Source organism: Dermacentor andersoni, chromosome 6, assembly GCF_023375885.2.
Source record: "Dermacentor andersoni chromosome 6, qqDerAnde1_hic_scaffold, whole genome shotgun sequence".
Classification (NCBI taxonomy): Eukaryota; Metazoa; Arthropoda; class Arachnida; order Ixodida; family Ixodidae; genus Dermacentor; species Dermacentor andersoni.
Window position 1 is genome coordinate 22544937 of NC_092819.1, and position 17353 is coordinate 22562289.

The 17353-nt window shown below is 43.5% G+C and overlaps 1 protein-coding gene and 1 long non-coding RNA gene across 10 annotated transcripts in view; one reads left to right on the top strand and one right to left on the bottom strand.

Annotated features, from left to right (window-relative positions):
• LOC126521348 (uncharacterized) overlaps positions 1–15559 on the top strand; it is a 93045-nt gene extending 77486 nt beyond the window's left edge. For all 7 annotated transcript variants that reach the window (XM_055065933.2, XM_055065932.2, XM_050170027.3 and 4 more), the window contains one exon: positions 11838–15559. In XM_055065933.2, coding sequence (XP_054921908.1) covers positions 11838–11942 — 105 coding nt within the window. In that variant the 3' untranslated portion in view covers positions 11943–15559. The remainder of the gene's footprint in view (positions 1–11837) is intronic.
• Positions 1–17353, bottom strand: part of LOC129382257 (uncharacterized) — an 80818-nt gene that overhangs the window by 23939 nt on the left and 39526 nt on the right. The gene's annotated exons all lie outside the window — the stretch shown is intronic.

A 17353-nucleotide genomic window follows, 5' to 3' on the forward strand; every position in this document is an offset into this window, starting at 1 on the left:
TAACGAAGCTTTCCCTCAAGTCTAAATATTTTAAGGCAGTTTGTCGTATGCGTATCATGGCTACGCACGCTTATATCGCATTCCGTTTCTCTACCACGGGTGCGCTTTAAAACCACGGCGCTGCAGTTTTTGCTTTTCTCTTCTTTCTTCTTCTCCGCCCTAAACTGGCTCTCTCAACTACTACACGCAGAGACAAAGCAACAGCGCGCGCATTAGATCCCATAGATGAGATAAATATTTACAATTAGTATTAGGGTTATAATTATATTCGAGTGCTGATTGCCGTGCTATCGTTTGCTAACGAAGCTTTCCCTCAAGTCTAAATATTTTAAGGCAGTTTGTCGTGTGCGTATCATGGCTACGCACGCTTATATCGCATTCCGTTTCTCTACCACGGGTGCGCTTTAAAACCACGGCGCTGCAAATTTTGCTTTTCTCTTCTTTCTTCTTCTCCGCCCTTAAACTGGCTCTCTCAACTACTACACGCAGAGACAAAGCAACAGCGCGCGCATTAGATCCCATAGATGAGATGAATATTTACAATTATTATTAGGGTTATAATTATATTCGAGTGCTGATTGCCGTGCTATCGTTTGCTAACGAAGCTTTCCCTCAAGTCTAAATATTTTAAGGCAGTTTGTCGTGTGCGTATCATGGCTACGCACGCTTATATCGCATTCCGTTTCTCTACCACGGGTGCGCTTTAAAACCACGGCGCTGCAAATTTTGCTTTTCTCTTCTTTCTTCTTCTCCGCCCTTAAACTGGCTCTCTCAACTACTACACGCAGAGACAAAGCAACAGCGCGCGCATTAGATCCCATAGATGAGATGAATATTTACAATTATTATTAGGGTTATAATTATATTCGAGTGCTGATTGCCGTGCTATCGTTTGCTAACGAAGCTTTCCCTCAAGTCTAAATATTTTAAGGCAGTTTGTCGTGTGCGTATCATGGCTACACACGCTTATATCGCATTCCGTTTCTCTACCACGGGTGCGCTTTAAAACCACGGCGCTGCAGTTTTTGCTTTTCTCTTCTTTCTTCTTCTCCGCCCTTAAACTGGCTCTCTTCACTGTACTACACGCAGAGACAAAGAAACAGCGCGCGCATGCGATCCCATAGATGAGATGAATATATATATATATATATATATATTGAGAGAGAGAGAAAACTATCAGTCATAGCTCTCGTAGTATACCCCTCTGGGCCGTTTCCTTTTTTTTTTTCGAAAGTAGTCCTATTAGGGTTATTATAATTACACGAAGGTATTTCGCCCTCATCAGCAGCAGTCCTTGGTATAGTTATTCTGGCGGCTAGCTTCCCACGCTATGCGTGCCGCCATCGCACCTGGTAAAGCTTTTCCTAGACGCTAGAGTTAGGCTTTGTCCGCGCAACCTTGAGCGATCGGAAAGCGCGTTTCCCCCTCTTGGCCGGCGGAGAAGGGAAGCTTCGTTCCGGCCGCGAAGCTCTCCACATCTCTGTAAGGTGCCTTGGGGATGTCTCGTGCCGAAGATGCCCTCTCGGTGAGCGCATATTTCACCCCTCATCTTTTAAGAGGTTCAATACATACAAGCATTTGCCTAGCAAACCAGATTTTTTTTTCAAGGGAATTTTCCACGTCTCAGTAATTTCTCTCGTCGTATTCGAGTGCTGATTGCCGTGTTATAGTTTGTTAACGAAGCTTTCCCTCAAGTCTAAATATTTTAAGGCAGTTTTCCTAGCCTCTAAAGCCGCTCGAGTTGGCTCTTCTCCTTGAGCGGCCATTTTTCCTAGAAAGTATGCCTTCCAACTACTCCGCCCTTAAACTGGCTCTCTCAACTACTACACGCAGAGACAAAGCAACAGCGCGCGCATTAGATCCCATAGATGAGATAAATATTTACAATTAGTATTAGGGTTATAATTATATTCGAGTGCTGATTGCCGTGCTATCGTTTGCTAACGAAGCTTTCCCTCAAGTCTAAATATTTTAAGGCAGTTTGTCGTGTGCGTATCATGGCTACGCACGCTTATATCGCATTCCGTTTCTCTACCACGGGTGCGCTTTAAAACCACGGCGCTGCAGTTTTTGCTTTTCTCTTCTTTCTTCTTCTCCGCCCTTAAACTGGCTCTCTCAACTACTACACGCAGAGACAAAGCAACAGCGCGCGCATTAGATCCCATAGATGAGATGAATATTTACAATTAGTATTAGGGTTATAATTATATTCGAGTGCTGATTGCCGTGCTATCGTTTGCTAACGAAGCTTTCCCTCAAGTCTAAATATTTTAAGGCAGTTTGTCGTATGCGTATCATGGCTACGCACGCTTATATCGCATTCCGTTTCTCTACCACGGGTGCGCTTTAAAACCACGGCGCTGCAGTTTTTGCTTTTCTCTTCTTTCTTCTTCTCCGCCCTAAACTGGCTCTCTCAACTACTACACGCAGAGACAAAGCAACAGCGCGCGCATTAGATCCCATAGATGAGATAAATATTTACAATTAGTATTAGGGTTATAATTATATTCGAGTGCTGATTGCCGTGCTATCGTTTGCTAACGAAGCTTTCCCTCAAGTCTAAATATTTTAAGGCAGTTTGTCGTGTGCGTATCATGGCTACGCACGCTTATATCGCATTCCGTTTCTCTACCACGGGTGCGCTTTAAAACCACGGCGCTGCAGTTTTTGCTTTTCTCTTCTTTCTTCTTCTCCGCCCTTAAACTGGCTCTCTCAACTACTACACGCAGAGACAAAGCAACAGCGCGCGCATTAGATCCCATAGATGAGATGAATATTTACAATTAGTATTAGGGTTATAATTATATTCGAGTGCTGATTGCCGTGCTATCGTTTGCTAACGAAGCTTTCCCTCAAGTCTAAATATTTTAAGGCAGTTTGTCGTATGCGTATCATGGCTACGCACGCTTATATCGCATTCCGTTTCTCTACCACGGGTGCGCTTTAAAACCACGGCGCTGCAGTTTTTGCTTTTCTCTTCTTTCTTCTTCTCCGCCCTAAACTGGCTCTCTCAACTACTACACGCAGAGACAAAGCAACAGCGCGCGCATTAGATCCCATAGATGAGATAAATATTTACAATTAGTATTAGGGTTATAATTATATTCGAGTGCTGATTGCCGTGCTATCGTTTGCTAACGAAGCTTTCCCTCAAGTCTAAATATTTTAAGGCAGTTTGTCGTGTGCGTATCATGGCTACGCACGCTTATATCGCATTCCGTTTCTCTACCACGGGTGCGCTTTAAAACCACGGCGCTGCAGTTTTTGCTTTTCTCTTCTTTCTTCTTCTCCGCCCTTAAACTGGCTCTCTCAACTACTACACGCAGAGACAAAGCAACAGCGCGCGCATTAGATCCCATAGATGAGATGAATATTTACAATTAGTATTAGGGTTATAATTATATTCGAGTGCTGATTGCCATGCTATCGTTTGCTAACGAAGCTTTCCCTCAAGTCTAAATATTTTAAGGCAGTTTGTCGTATGCGTATCATGGCTACGCACGCTTATATCGCATTCCGTTTCTCTACCACGGGTGCGCTTTAAAACCACGGCGCTGCAGTTTTTGCTTTTCTCTTCTTTCTTCTTCTCCGCCCTTAAACTGGCTCTCTCAACTACTACACGCAGAGACAAAGCAACAGCGCGCGCATTAGATCCCATAGATGAGATGAATATTTACAATTAGTATTAGGGTTATAATTATATTCGAGTGCTGATTGCCGTGCTATCGTTTGCTAACGAAGCTTTCCCTCAAGTCTAAATATTTTAAGGCAGTTTGTCGTATGCGTATCATGGCTACGCACGCTTATATCGCATTCCGTTTCTCTACCACGGGTGCGCTTTAAAACCACGGCGCTGCAGTTTTTGCTTTTCTCTTCTTTCTTCTTCTCCGCCCTTAAACTGGCTCTCTCAACTACTACACGCAGAGACAAAGCAACAGCGCGCGCATTAGATCCCATAGATGAGATGAATATTTACAATTAGTATTAGGGTTATAATTATATTCGAGTGCTGATTGCCGTGCTATCGTTTGCTAACGAAGCTTTCCCTCAAGTCTAAATATTTTAAGGCAGTTTGTCGTGTGCGTATCATGGCTACGCACGCTTATATCGCATTCCGTTTCTCTACCACGGGTGCGCTTTAAAACCACGGCGCTGCAAATTTTGCTTTTCTCTTCTTTCTTCTTCTCCGCCCTTAAACTGGCTCTCTCAACTACTACACGCAGAGACAAAGCAACAGCGCGCGCATTAGATCCCATAGATGAGATGAATATTTACAATTATTATTAGGGTTATAATTATATTCGAGTGCTGATTGCCGTGCTATCGTTTCTTAACGAAGCTTTCCCTCAAGTCTAAATATTTTAAGGCAGTTTGTCGTGTGCGTATCATGGCTACGCACGCTTATATCGCATTCCGTTTCTCTACCACGGGTGCGCTTTAAAACCACGGCGCTGCAAATTTTGCTTTTCTCTTCTTTCTTCTTCTCCGCCCTTAAACTGGCTCTCTCAACTACTACACGCAGAGACAAAGCAACAGCGCGCGCATTAGATCCCATAGATGAGATGAATATTTACAATTATTATTATTAGGGTTATAATTATATTCGAGTGCTGATTGCCGTGCTATCGTTTGCTAACGAAGCTTTCCCTCAAGTCTAAATATTTTAAGGCAGTTTGTCGTGTGCGTATCATGGCTACGCACGCTTATATCGCATTCCGTTTCTCTACCACGGGTGCGCTTTAAAACCACGGCGCTGCAGTTTTTGCTTTTCTCTTCTTTCTTCTTCTCCGCCCTTAAACTGGCTCTCTTCACTGTACTACACGCAGAGACAAAGAAACAGCGCGCGCATGCGATCCCATAGATGAGATGAATATATATATATATATATATATATAGAGAGAGAGAGAGAAAACTATCAGTCATAGCTCTCGTAGTATAGCCCTCTGGGCCGTTTCCTTTTTTTTTTCGAAAGTAGTCCTATTAGGGTTATTATAATTACACGAAGGTATTTCGCCCTCATCAGCAGCAGTCCTTGGTATAGTTATTCTGGCGGCTAGCTTCCCACGCTATGCGTGCCGCCATCGCACCTGGTTAAGCTTTTCCTAGACGCTAGAGTTAGGCTTTGTCCGCGCAACCTTGAGCGATCGGAAAGCGCGTTTCCCCCTCTTGGCCGGCGGAGAAGGGAAGCTTCGTTCCGGCCGCGAAGCTCTCCACATCTCTGTAAGGTGCCTTGGGGATGTCTCGTGCCGAAGATGCCCTCTCGGTGAGCGCATATTTCACCCCTCATCTTTTAAGAGGTTCAATACATACAAGCATTTGCCTAGCAAACCAGATTTTTTTTTCAAGGGAATTTTCCACGTCTCAGTAATTTCTCTCGTCGTATTCGAGTGCTGATTGCCGTGTTATAGTTTGTTAACGAAGCTTTCCCTCAAGTCTAAATATTTTAAGGCAGTTTTCCTAGCCTCTAAAGCCGCTCGAGTTGGCTCTTCTCCTTGAGCGGCCATTTTTCCTAGAAAGTATGCCTTCCAACTACTCGGACAACATGAGTCTCTTTCCACGTAAGTGTGAGGCTCGGAGCAGGAGCTGTGGCGCTTGAAAGTAGCCTGGGGCCTGACGAACCAACCGACTGAGCTATCTTTCTGGGCAACATCGAAGGGTCACGAGTTCAAATCACCTGTTATGTTCCTTTTTTTTTCTGCCCCTTTTTCTTTCTTTTTTTTTCTTTTTTTTTTCTTTCTTTTAATGTCTTTTCCTTTATTTTATCACTGTACGGGAACCCTCCTAAAAAATATATATATATATATATATATTTATATAGATCTTCAAATATTTATGGCCTCACACTCACATGTGCAGGTCATAAATACCAGGTTCTCTAGCCGAGTGCCATCCATGCGGTATAACCGAGCTCAGATTGGTCCACCTTGACTGACCAAGTAGGGCACCACTGTAGGTTAAATGAGGCGTACAACTCCTGCGGGACCCGCCGTGGTTGCTCAGTGGTTATGGTTTTAGACTGCTGAGCACGAGGTCGCGGGATCGGACCCCGACCACGGCGGCTGCATTTCGATGGGGGCGAAATGCGAAAACACCCGTGTACTTAGAATTAGGTGCACGTTAAAGAACCCCAGGTGGTCGAAATTTTCGGAGTCCTCCACTACGGCGTGCATAATCAGAAAGTGGTTTTGTCACGTAAAACCCCATAAATTAATTTTTAATTTAACTCCTACGGGGACGGTAGAGTATCCGTCTCCAGTGCAAGAGGACCATGATTCAAATCCCGGTGCCGCGCTATTCTCCACCGGAAAATACAAAAAAAAAAAACGTGTGTTGAGAAAATTGCACAAACAGGCCTGGAGTGCGGCCTGATCCCGGTGACCAGAACCGGTAACGCACTCTCTCACCAGAGCAGGATTGGCCACCCTGGTGCAGTACTTGGCCACAACCTCCTATATGAATACAACAATCAAACCCCGGCCCTCAGTCCCCAGCAGCCGCGAAGCAACTGACCACGGCGGCGGTCAGATCTGTGACGCTGCAGAGGGTGCTAAGAATACCTGGCTCCGGACAGGCCGCCATTGGAATCTGAACCTGGCAACGTTTAACGTTAGAACGCTATCTAGTGAGGCGAGTCTAGCAGTGTTATTGGAGGAATTAGAGGGTAGTAAATGGGATATAATAGGGCTCAGTGAGGTTAGGAGGACAAAAGAAGCATATACAGTGCTAAAAAGCGGGCATGTACTGTGCTACCGGGGCTTAGCGGAGAGACGAGAACTAGGAGTCGGATTCCTGATTAATAAGGAAATAGCTGGTAACATACAGGAATTCTATAGCATTAACGAGAGGGTGGCATGTCTTGTTGTGAAACTTAATAAGAGGTACAAAATGAAGGTTGTTCAGGTCTACGCTCCTACATCTAGTCATGATGACCAGGAAGTCGAAAGCTTTTATGAAGACGTAGAATCGGCGATGGGTAAAGTCAAAACAAAATACACTATACTGATGGGCGACTTCAATGCCAGGGTAGGCAAGAAGCAGGCTGGAGACAAGTCAGTGGGGGAATATGGCATAGGCTCTAGGAATAGCAGAGGAGAATTATTAGTAGAGTTTGCAGAACAGAATAATATGCGTATAATGAATACCTTTTTCCGCAAGCGGGTTAGCCGAAAGTGGACGTGGAGGAGCCCGAATGGTGAGACTAGAAATGAAATCGACTTCATACTCTGCGCGAACCCTGGCATCATTCAAGATGTAGACGTGCTCGGCAAGGTACGCTGCAGTGACCACAGGATGGTAAGAACTCGAATTAGCCTAGACTTGAGGAGGGAACGAAAGAAACTGGTACACAAGAAGCCAATCATTGAGTTAGCGGTAAGAGGGAAACTAGAGGAATTCCGGATCAAACTACAGAACAGGTATTCGGCTTTAACTCAGGAAGAGGACCTTAGTGTTGAAGCAATGAACGACAATCTCATGGGCATCATTAAGGAGTGCGCAATAGAAGTCGGTGGTAACGCCGTTAGACAGGAAACCAGTAAGCTATCGCAGGAGACGAAAGATCTGATCAAGAAACGCCAATGTATGAAAGCCTCTAATCCTACAGCTAGAATAGAACTGGCAGAACTTTCTAAGTTAATCAACAAGCGTAAGACAGCGGACATCAGGAACTATAATATGGATAGAATTGAACAGGCTCTCAGGAACGGAGGAAGCCTAAAAACAGTGAAGAAGAAACTAGGAATAGGCAAGAATCAGATGTGTGCGTTAAGAGACAAAGCCGGCAATATCGTTACTAATATGGACGAGATAGTTCAAGTGGCTGAGGAGTTCTATAGAGATTTATACAGTACCAGTGGCACCCACGACGATAGTGGAAGAGAGAATAGCCTAGAGGAATTCGAAATCCCACAGGTAACGCCAGAAGAAGTAAAGAAAGCCTTAGGAGCTATGCAAAAGGGGAAGGCAGCTGGGGAGGATCAGGTAACAGCAGATTTGTTGAAGGATGGTGGTCAGATTGTTCTAGAGAAACTGGCCACCCTGTATACGCAATGCCTCATAACCTCGAGCGTACCGGAATCTTGGAAGAACGCTAACATAATCCTAATCCATAAGAAAGGGGACGCCAAAGACTTGAAAAATTATAGACCGATCAGCTTACTGTCCGTTGCCTACAAAGTATTTACTAAGGTAATCGCACATAGAATCAGGAACACCTTAGACTTCTGTCAGCCAAAGGACCAGGCAGGATTCCGTAAAGGCTACTCAACAATAGACCATATTCACACTATCAATCAAGTGATAGAGAAATGTGCAGAATATAACCAACCCTTATATATAGCTTTCATTGATTACGAGAAAGCGTTTGATTCAGTCGAAACCTCAGCAGTCATGGAGGCATTACGGAATCAGGGTGTAGATGAGCCATATGTAAAAATACTGGAAGATATCTATAGCGGCTCCACAGCCACCGTAGTCCTCCACAAAGAAAGCAACAAAATCCCTATAAAGAAAGGCGTCAGACAGGGAGATACGATATCTCCAATGCTATTCACAGCATGTTTACAGGAGGTATTCAGAGGCCTGGAGTGGGAAGAATTGGGGATAAAAGTCGATGGAGAATACCTTAGCAACTTGCGATTCGCTGATGATATTGCCTTGCTTAGTAACTCAGGAGACCAATTGCAATGCATGCTCACTGACCTGGAGAGGCAAAGCAGAAGGGTGGGTCTGAAAATTAATCTGCAGAAAACTAAAGTACTGTTTAACAGTCTCGGAAGAGAACAGCAGTTTACGATAGGTAGCGAAACACTGGAAGTGGTAAGGGAATACATCTACTTAGGGCAGGTAGTGACCACGGACCCGGATCATGAGACTGAAATAACCAGAAGAGTAAGAATGGGTTGGGGTGCGTTTGGCAGGCATTCTCAAATCATGAACAGTAGGTTGCCACTATCCCTCAAAAGGAAAGTGTACAACAGCTGTGTGTTACCAGTACTCACATATGGGGCAGAAACCTGGAGGCTTACGAAAAGGGTTCTGCTGAAATTGAGAACGACGCAACGAGCTATGGAAAGAAGAATGATGGGTGTAACGTTAAGGGATAAGAAAAGAGCAGATTGGGTGAGGCAACAAACGCGGGTAAACGACATCTTAGTTGAAATCAAGAAAAAGAAATGGGCATGGGCCGGACATGTAATGAGGAGGGAAGATAACCGATGGTCACTAAGAGCTACGGACTGGATTCCAAGAGAAGGGAAGCGTAGCAGGGGGCGGCAGAGAGTTAGGTGGGCAGATGACATTAAGACGTTTGCAGGGACAACATGGCCACAATTAGTACATGACCGGGGTAGTTGGAGAAGTATGGGAGAGGCCTTTGCCCTGCAGTGGGCGTAACTAGGCTGATGATGATGATGATGATGATGATGAATTTATTATAACCGTTTAAAAATCTGCATTGCTATGATTGCAGTGGTGACACTTCCCTGTATTTTTAGCTGCTGCTTCCCACACTGCATAGCGTGGTTATGTCACTTGAGCGTGCGATCCAATTGGCTAAACATTTTAAGTCGTCAGAAATGCTTGAAACATGCTTCTACAATAAACTTATTGATGCGAAAGCTTTATTTGGCTCATGAGGCGGAAAATCCGATGTACCGTAGTTGTTGGCGTTGGTGTGACCAGCGATGGTCCAAAAAGTCATCGAGCCCTCGACCTTTGGTGGGAGTCAGACCCACGACCTTTACTGTTAATCAAGGTGAAGTTAATTAGGCACAGTTAAGAGAGAGTTAATTAAGGCACTCAAGGCCAGAACCATTGGTGGGAGTCAAACCCTTGACCTTTGGTGTTAAGTAAAGCAAAGTTAATGAAGGTACAGTTAACATAGAATTAAGGCATTGAACCCACAACCTTGGGTGGGAGTCGTACCCATGCCCTTTGGTGTTAATTAATGCACAGTTAATTAATGTAGAGCTAATTAAGGCACTCATATCCACCACCAGTGGTAGAAGTCGAACCGACAACCTTGCGTTCTGCACACCTTGTGATGAAAACTGTTCATCATGTCACGGCGCTTCTGCTGACGTGGCCGCTCGAGTCATGTGACTAGGCCAATGGCGCCACCACATGTCGCCACACTTCTGCAGGCGCAGCCGCAATGCTTTCGCATTCATCCACATAGGGATAACTAAGTGTTTCTTGAGTTTTTTAATAGCATACATATGTGTAGTAATTTGTGTACCCTTAAGAACAAGTACACAAATGCAGTAAATCTAGATGTTTCTTCAAACCAGTGGCCCACTTCTGCCTGAGAAAGCAGATTGTCTGCTACAGTTCTGGCAATAGCAGCCAATTTGATATGGAGGGGTTCTCACATACAAAAAAAGGAGATAGACTTTGGTGTATTGGTACCGTCCCCACCTCCCACACAGAAAGTGTAGATTTGATTCCTCATGCTGCTATACCTCCTTTTATTTTTTTTTTCCACTTTTTTCCCCCCCTTTAACATTTTGGAGGAGCAAAAATACTATGAATAGCCCATTTCACCATATTCACGAATGAGTGGCAGCGCTTTCTTTTTCATGTGACTGCAAAGAAATCTTACGCGCGTAATAGAAAGAATTGTAAGCGTTATTATTAGATATTTTCATGAAATCCACAGTTATCAAACCGAAACAATACCAGGAAAAGCTAATTTGTAGTTTGGACATTGCATATGTGCTTGCCGCAGTGCACTGAATCTCATTTTGCTTCGTTTACTATTAAAAAAATAATAATTAAAGAACATTCGGCAAACATTGTGCATAGTGCCGCCACATCTCCATTTGCCAGGCGCACTTCTCCTGCAGAAGCCAGAATAATTAGGTTCTGCATTTCGCTCCATGTAGCCCAGGCTTGTGAAGCCTTTCTTCCCCTTTTTTCTTTCCCTCCTCCCCAATTTTGCACAGAGGGCTATTTTGTTGAGTAAACATTGGTTGGTCCCTGAGAAAGTGCAATCGAAGGCAATGACTTGGTGGGCCAATCCTGATACTAATGCACTATATGTGTAGTTTTAAGGCTTTTAACCCTTTAAGAATACTAAAAAAGATTAATAATACCTGCAAAGAAGACTTCAAGTTTATTGTGTGCAGATGATTCTGTTGATCATAGAAAGTTCAAGCAAAATGTTTGTGTCAGAAATGCAATTTATTAGGAGAAACATATTTTTACTCTAACGCAGGTGGGCTTCACTGCACACAATTGTTTCACTGCACATTTCTTTACTTTCCTTTTTTTTACATGTCTCAGCACAGTGCAGTGTACTGCAAGATCGCTCTCACTTGAAGAAAAAGCTGAGTTCTCAAAATCGCCACATTTTCTTTTCTTTTCAACACGAGAGCGTTCACTAATCACACAGTGGCTGGCGGCACAAGAGCGAAACGAAAAACAAAAGTCTATGTTCTCATTCTGGTATTTTTTAAAGCAAACGCAAAGCAATGGATGAGCTCAAATCGTCTTCAAGGCTGCATGAAAAATAAGTGCTGGATGAGTTGGGCTCGTCGTTTGCCATTTTTACAAGTAAGCTCTTAACAAGGTCAGCTAATCTCCCACCTGGAAAGGGTTAATGTGGTTTGTAACATGGGCCAATGGGCTGGAGGCAGCGCAACGTCAAAGCAGCTTCCCGATTAACATGCCCAGCAGCACAACTCAGCAGGTATACCAGGAAGCTATTGCTTTACTGCAATAGCTGTTACCCCCCACCCCCCACCCTCCTTTTCTTTTTTGCAGTAGTTGCCACTTGAGAAGTGCGCATAGTGTTTCAGTCAGAAGTGTTTGACGAGATTTGCGGCTCTTCTTTTCAGACATCGGCCTGCTCAATAATCCCACTGTGCATCCTTGTGCTGGCCATTCTGTTGGGCTTTTACCCAACGCTCTCCTACTTCACAGCCACGGCCGAGACTCCTTGAGGGCATCGGCCACTGGTGCCAGGGCTTTCTCAAGCAATGTTCGCGTGTGCTTCTGCCTGCCTACGTCATTGCCATAAGGCAACAGACAGCATGAAGCATCTTGAGCCTGAGTCAGCAGCGTTGTTTTTTTTCTTTTTGTTCTTCTGGTTGTGACCTTGCACAGTGAAGACACAGCTTTGAGGACATGCTTCCCCACGGGTCCATAGGCAGCTTCGACGTGCTCTGGTGGTGTGTGTGTGTGCGTGTGCGGGCACATATGTGTGCTAGTGATTTTTGAAGCATGCACTGACATTGGTTGCTTTCAAAACGCTTGTCCGTCGTGCAGAATTGGCTTGCCTACCCCACCCCTCTCCATTGTAAGTACAAACCCTTTACTTAGGTCTCGCACTATTAGGTTGTCCCGGCTAATTTTTCTGTTGGTGTGGCCATTTTCAAGCACCTTAGCGAGACCGCCAGGCGAGTTTTCATTTGTGTATGACATGTTGGTGTGACTTGCTGCCACAGTGGAGACTGATCCGTTTGTGAGGTCGGGAGGCAACGCATTAGGCTTGAAGACCTTAATTACACTGCGCTGGTGCATCATGTGAAACGTCGTATCGCTTATGGAATGGACTTGCCACGCCTTAGAGGGGCCTCCAGCTTTGCTTACTTGCCTTGTGTGTATGTACGGGCACTCTATGTGCAAGTTTAAATACAGTTCATCTCTCCATCAGAGCTGCTACCACTATGTTGTAGGGCATAATTCTTGTATTTTAAGCATTTAAAAAGAAGCTCCTATTTTTGTGTTGTCTAGATGTAGGCTGCTGCAAAGAGTCTGAAGCGAACAAAATTGCCAAATACAATGCTGTTAACCTGTCTCAGCCTTAGTTTTGTTTAATGCATACAAAATAATTCCTTCTGAGATGTTTCTTAAGCGCATTGAATGTTAGTGCCCCGGAACCTTATTGACGAAATGGGACCCACTTTGTTGTCAAGGTGCTGATGTGTTTTGTTTATGGCATTGCGGTTTGCTGTGTCCAGAGATATAGATTTACTACTGTTTACAAAACAACTGGTGCTGTTTATCGCTTATGTGCATAGATATTTGCACAATCTGGCCTGAATGGAGCATGTGCTCGTGTAAGAATTTGTTTGGCAGCCATGTTCAGGGTAGATTGTAAATTTGAAGAAGAAACTGCATTCACGATTAACAGTTTACTGCCCTCTCCATCGTGCTGTCTTAACTTTTGTTTGTAATATTTGCTAACAGTGTTCTGAGGCCTCGCAACAATGCACAGAGCTCACGCTTTGAAATAAGACTCAGATTTGCTTGTGCTTTCATTCAACAGGCACATCGCATTCAGCATGTGATACTTGTGTTCTCAGTGGGTTAACTTCTCCTGCGCTAAAAATGTGAACTTACTGAATGTACTTCACTTGCAATTTGCAAATTTATATAGGGGTTTTAAAGTCTTGCTGTAAATTTTGCAAGCTTCAAGAACTGTTCATTTCTTTATACTTATAACAGAACAAGAATGTTGCCAGCAGTCTTTGTGGTTTTCTTTTTCTTTTCTTTTTATTTAAACCATGCCTCAATTTATGGCCTTCATTCTGGTTGACATATGCCAGGTGCCTAAACAGCCTTCAGGCGTTCGGGCCCTCGCAAGTCCCTCTTCTCTAGCAGAATTAAGCAGTGCTATTTCATGGATAGGTCACACCCATATGTAGATACAGATTTGACTCCCCAATGTGCCTGTACATAGTATATTGATCTGTAGAGACGGAAAAGGACTGTCAAGTGCCATCATATTTCTCAGTGCTATCAGTTTTTGTACAGAAAAGAATACAATGCACACACAGACATGCAGTCTTGTAACATAGAATAACAAAGCTTTAGCACTAGCTGTGTCTTTCTTTTTTTTTTTAACTGCAGCATTGCTTTGTACCTGGACTTGGAGGTGCAACCATTCTCTTAGGCATTGTGTAGTAGCAGTGTCTGTGTATATTGTCTGAAAATGGCCGCCTGCTTTGGCTTAGCAGCAGCAAGCCCACCCTACTCTGCGTGCCTACAGCTTCACTTGTCTGGTTAGGTTGGTTAAGTTGGTCGAGACGGTTAAGGTTCAGTTAAGGCTTATAGCTGTCCTGACTTTGTCAGTACAGCAATACCTCATCGATTCAAAGTATTTCAGGCCATAATGATTGTAATACTTCCTAAGCTTTAAGATTATCTGCGAGGAAAAGCAAAATGGTAGTGGCATGAAACCATTATAGGAAGTGTAATGTTGATTGAATTCTAAGATCTCCACTAGAGCACCCGTAATAGTGAAGTGATACTGTTCAAATGCTACGTCAACCGCGAAAATTGCAAGCCCCCTGAAGAACAAAAAAACAAAATACTTAGTTCTAAACCGAGCCAGAGTGGCATCAGTGCTAACCACATGTATTTTATACATTTATAGTGCAATGCAATATTTGTCCGAGTGCATGATCAGGTTAGCAAGCTTGGCATAAAAGACCCTCTAAGGAGTTCCATCAGTAATTTCAGTGGGACATCTGAACTGTGGGTCATTTGAACAGAGCAAGTAGACCAGACTCCATTTCCAAGGAGCTGTCAGATGTACTGTCACTTTTCCTTTGCTAGAGAATAGATAACATCTATGGGTGCACAAAAATTTAGTATAATATTTCAGTCATGTGAAATCAGTTTTTCTCTTTTAATAGCCATAGAATGTGCAAACAATTACAAACAGCACTAATCTAAACAGTGCAATAACTTGTTTCTGCCTCTGCTGGAAAATGAAGTGCAAAGCCACTGAACTGCATTGAGAGAACCATTGCAATTAGTGAATGGCTTACACCAAATAGTTCTGATCTTGCTGAGCTAAATGTGCTCATCTGTGCTGAAGCACGTTGACATGAAGTGTAGTTGGCAAGGCTCGGCAGGTTGGGTGGGCTTGGTGCACGCCAAAGGTGAGAATGGAAAAAAAGTTTGTGTAACGTCGCTGCTGGGCTCCCTTAGTCAGAGAAAGGGGGGACGCCTGTAGCAAATACTGTAGACTTACTGGTTGTCATTCCCACTACTACTTCTAGCTTCACTGCTGAATGCAGCAGTCAGTGTGCTTTTGTTGAGATGACCTGCTACAGGAGCTTTCAATTATTGCTAATTTATGCAAGTTAACCGATCATTGCCCTGTTGCAATTTGTAATGTTGTTGCCAAGGTTGTATTGTTTAAGAGTGTGTTCCGTTTGTTCCGTTCTTGCCACCTTCCTCACCCTGGCATTAGAGCTAACTTGGCCATAGGTTGGTTAGGTAACATAGCTTGATGTCTGCGAAGAGGTAACTTAGCTGACACATTTTGCCATTTCTTTTTTGTGCGTGTGTGTCTGTGATTTCAATGCTTTGAAGTTGTTGTTAGTCCGTGTATGTTGCACATATGTATATGTATGTTCTTTTTTTTGGAACAAGAGCAGTATTTGTGTTCCCCTTGTTTTACGTTGCCTCTTGTAATATAATGTTCATTTCCCTTCCTTGTAAAAGATCTGCACTGAAGAGCTCAGTCTGCTTTAAATGAAATTGAAGCATTATGCTATAATACAGCCAGCAGAAAAGCTGAATAAAGTTGTGTGACGAACCTGCACCAGTGTCTTAAGTGACAAGAACTGTGGAAACTTCCAAAATTCTCTTATCAGGCGAGGTATGTAGGAAGTCTGTATTATCTCACCAACACGACAGATATGATGAGTGAGCTGGCAATGGGACTGTAACAGTCAGCTGTTGAAACTAGTTGTGACTGTTGTATCTGTGCAGTGCAACTGGACCAGACTAGACAATGGAAGTCTTGCAAGCTGTAGGCAAAAGTCTTGGGAGGTTAATCCCTCTTCATCATACTTGGAAGCTTTCCAGACACTACACGCATGTAGAAAAAATAAAATGGAATTGTACTAATCTTTAAAGCTCCCCACTTGCCTTATAGATTGTGTGTATTGACTGCAGGTCACATGTAGTGCAAAACCATTAAGAGAAAGCTTTAGCTCGAGGCCAACTTCGAGTTCCCTATTGAAATACGTGTATGTGAAATGCAGAAATGCTTTCATTGTGTAGACCACGGGAGTAACACGCACTGGAGTTGAGTAGAGACCACCCGCTGAGAAGACGTCAGGGCCCGTGTCACGGCGCCATTTAGTCATGGTGTCGTTCTGCAGGCGACTAATTAAAGTTGTTTCTCTCTCTCTCTCCCTCTCTCATTGTGTAGCTGCATGTCATCATCTATTGGGCACTACATCTGCAGGCTTAGATGCCAAGAGCGAGTGGGGCTATACTGATCGAGGTACAACCAAATTAGGAAGGCCCACCAAGCTTGAACAATGACACTCCCTCACCAGAACAGCATCCGAGAGATTGCATTTGAGATTGCATTTGAGAAACAAAGGTAAATTCTAGCAGGACCTTGAATTTTTTTATCGAATTGCGGAAAATCGATACGTCTAAAAAAAAATAATGAAGCACTGTGTATTATCATCGGATTATTTTTATGTCCACTACAGGGTGAAGGCCCTTCCCAGTGATCTCCAGTTACCCCTGTCTTGCGCTAGCTGATTCCAGTTGTGCCTGCAGATTTTCTCATTTCACCACCTTGCCCAATTTTCTGTCGTCCTCGACTGTGCTTCCTTTCTCTTGGCACCAATTCTATAACTCTAAGGGTCAACTGGTCCTCTGCCCTACACATTACATGGCCTGTCCAGCTACATTTCTTTCCCTTAATGTCAGGCACAATGTTTACAAATCTGCAACTCTGCACCAAATATAGGCACCACAGAATTGCACCGGTTAGAGCATCTGTAGCAGACAAACCTGATGTATCAGTTTACAGCCTGCGTGAAATTGTTGCTTACGAGTATTGTGCAAAAGTCCTACTCACACTATAGGGGCATATTTTAGAGTGGTGAATATTGCTTCAATTCTGTCTGCTTTAGATGCATTATTTGGTGCAGTTCACAAAATTGTGATATCGCATTACATTGCTGAGTTAGTTGTAGGCTTGTTACTTGAATTTTTGAAATTCTGCAATTTTAAGAATTCAAAAATAATTTGACATATTGAAAATAAATTTATACAGTTACTAGAATTTACATTCTATTAAATGCAACAAGCCTCAGCAAAGTGCTGCTGTTGTTGCCAAGAAGTAAAATTTCTCCATTTCCATGTATTGAACATCAGCTCCTATGCTAAATGTCTCACTCCTGACTATAGGGTGATTGGAAGCTAATATCACCTGACATATATTTTCAGTTCCACTACTTACTAAATGTCGTGGTCCTCCGTATGCACTATGCATATGCTCTTCAACCACCAATTAATTACGTTCACAGAATATTGTTTGACCACATTTCTTCCATCTTCAGAATCATGAGAAGTGTACAGCTGCAGGATG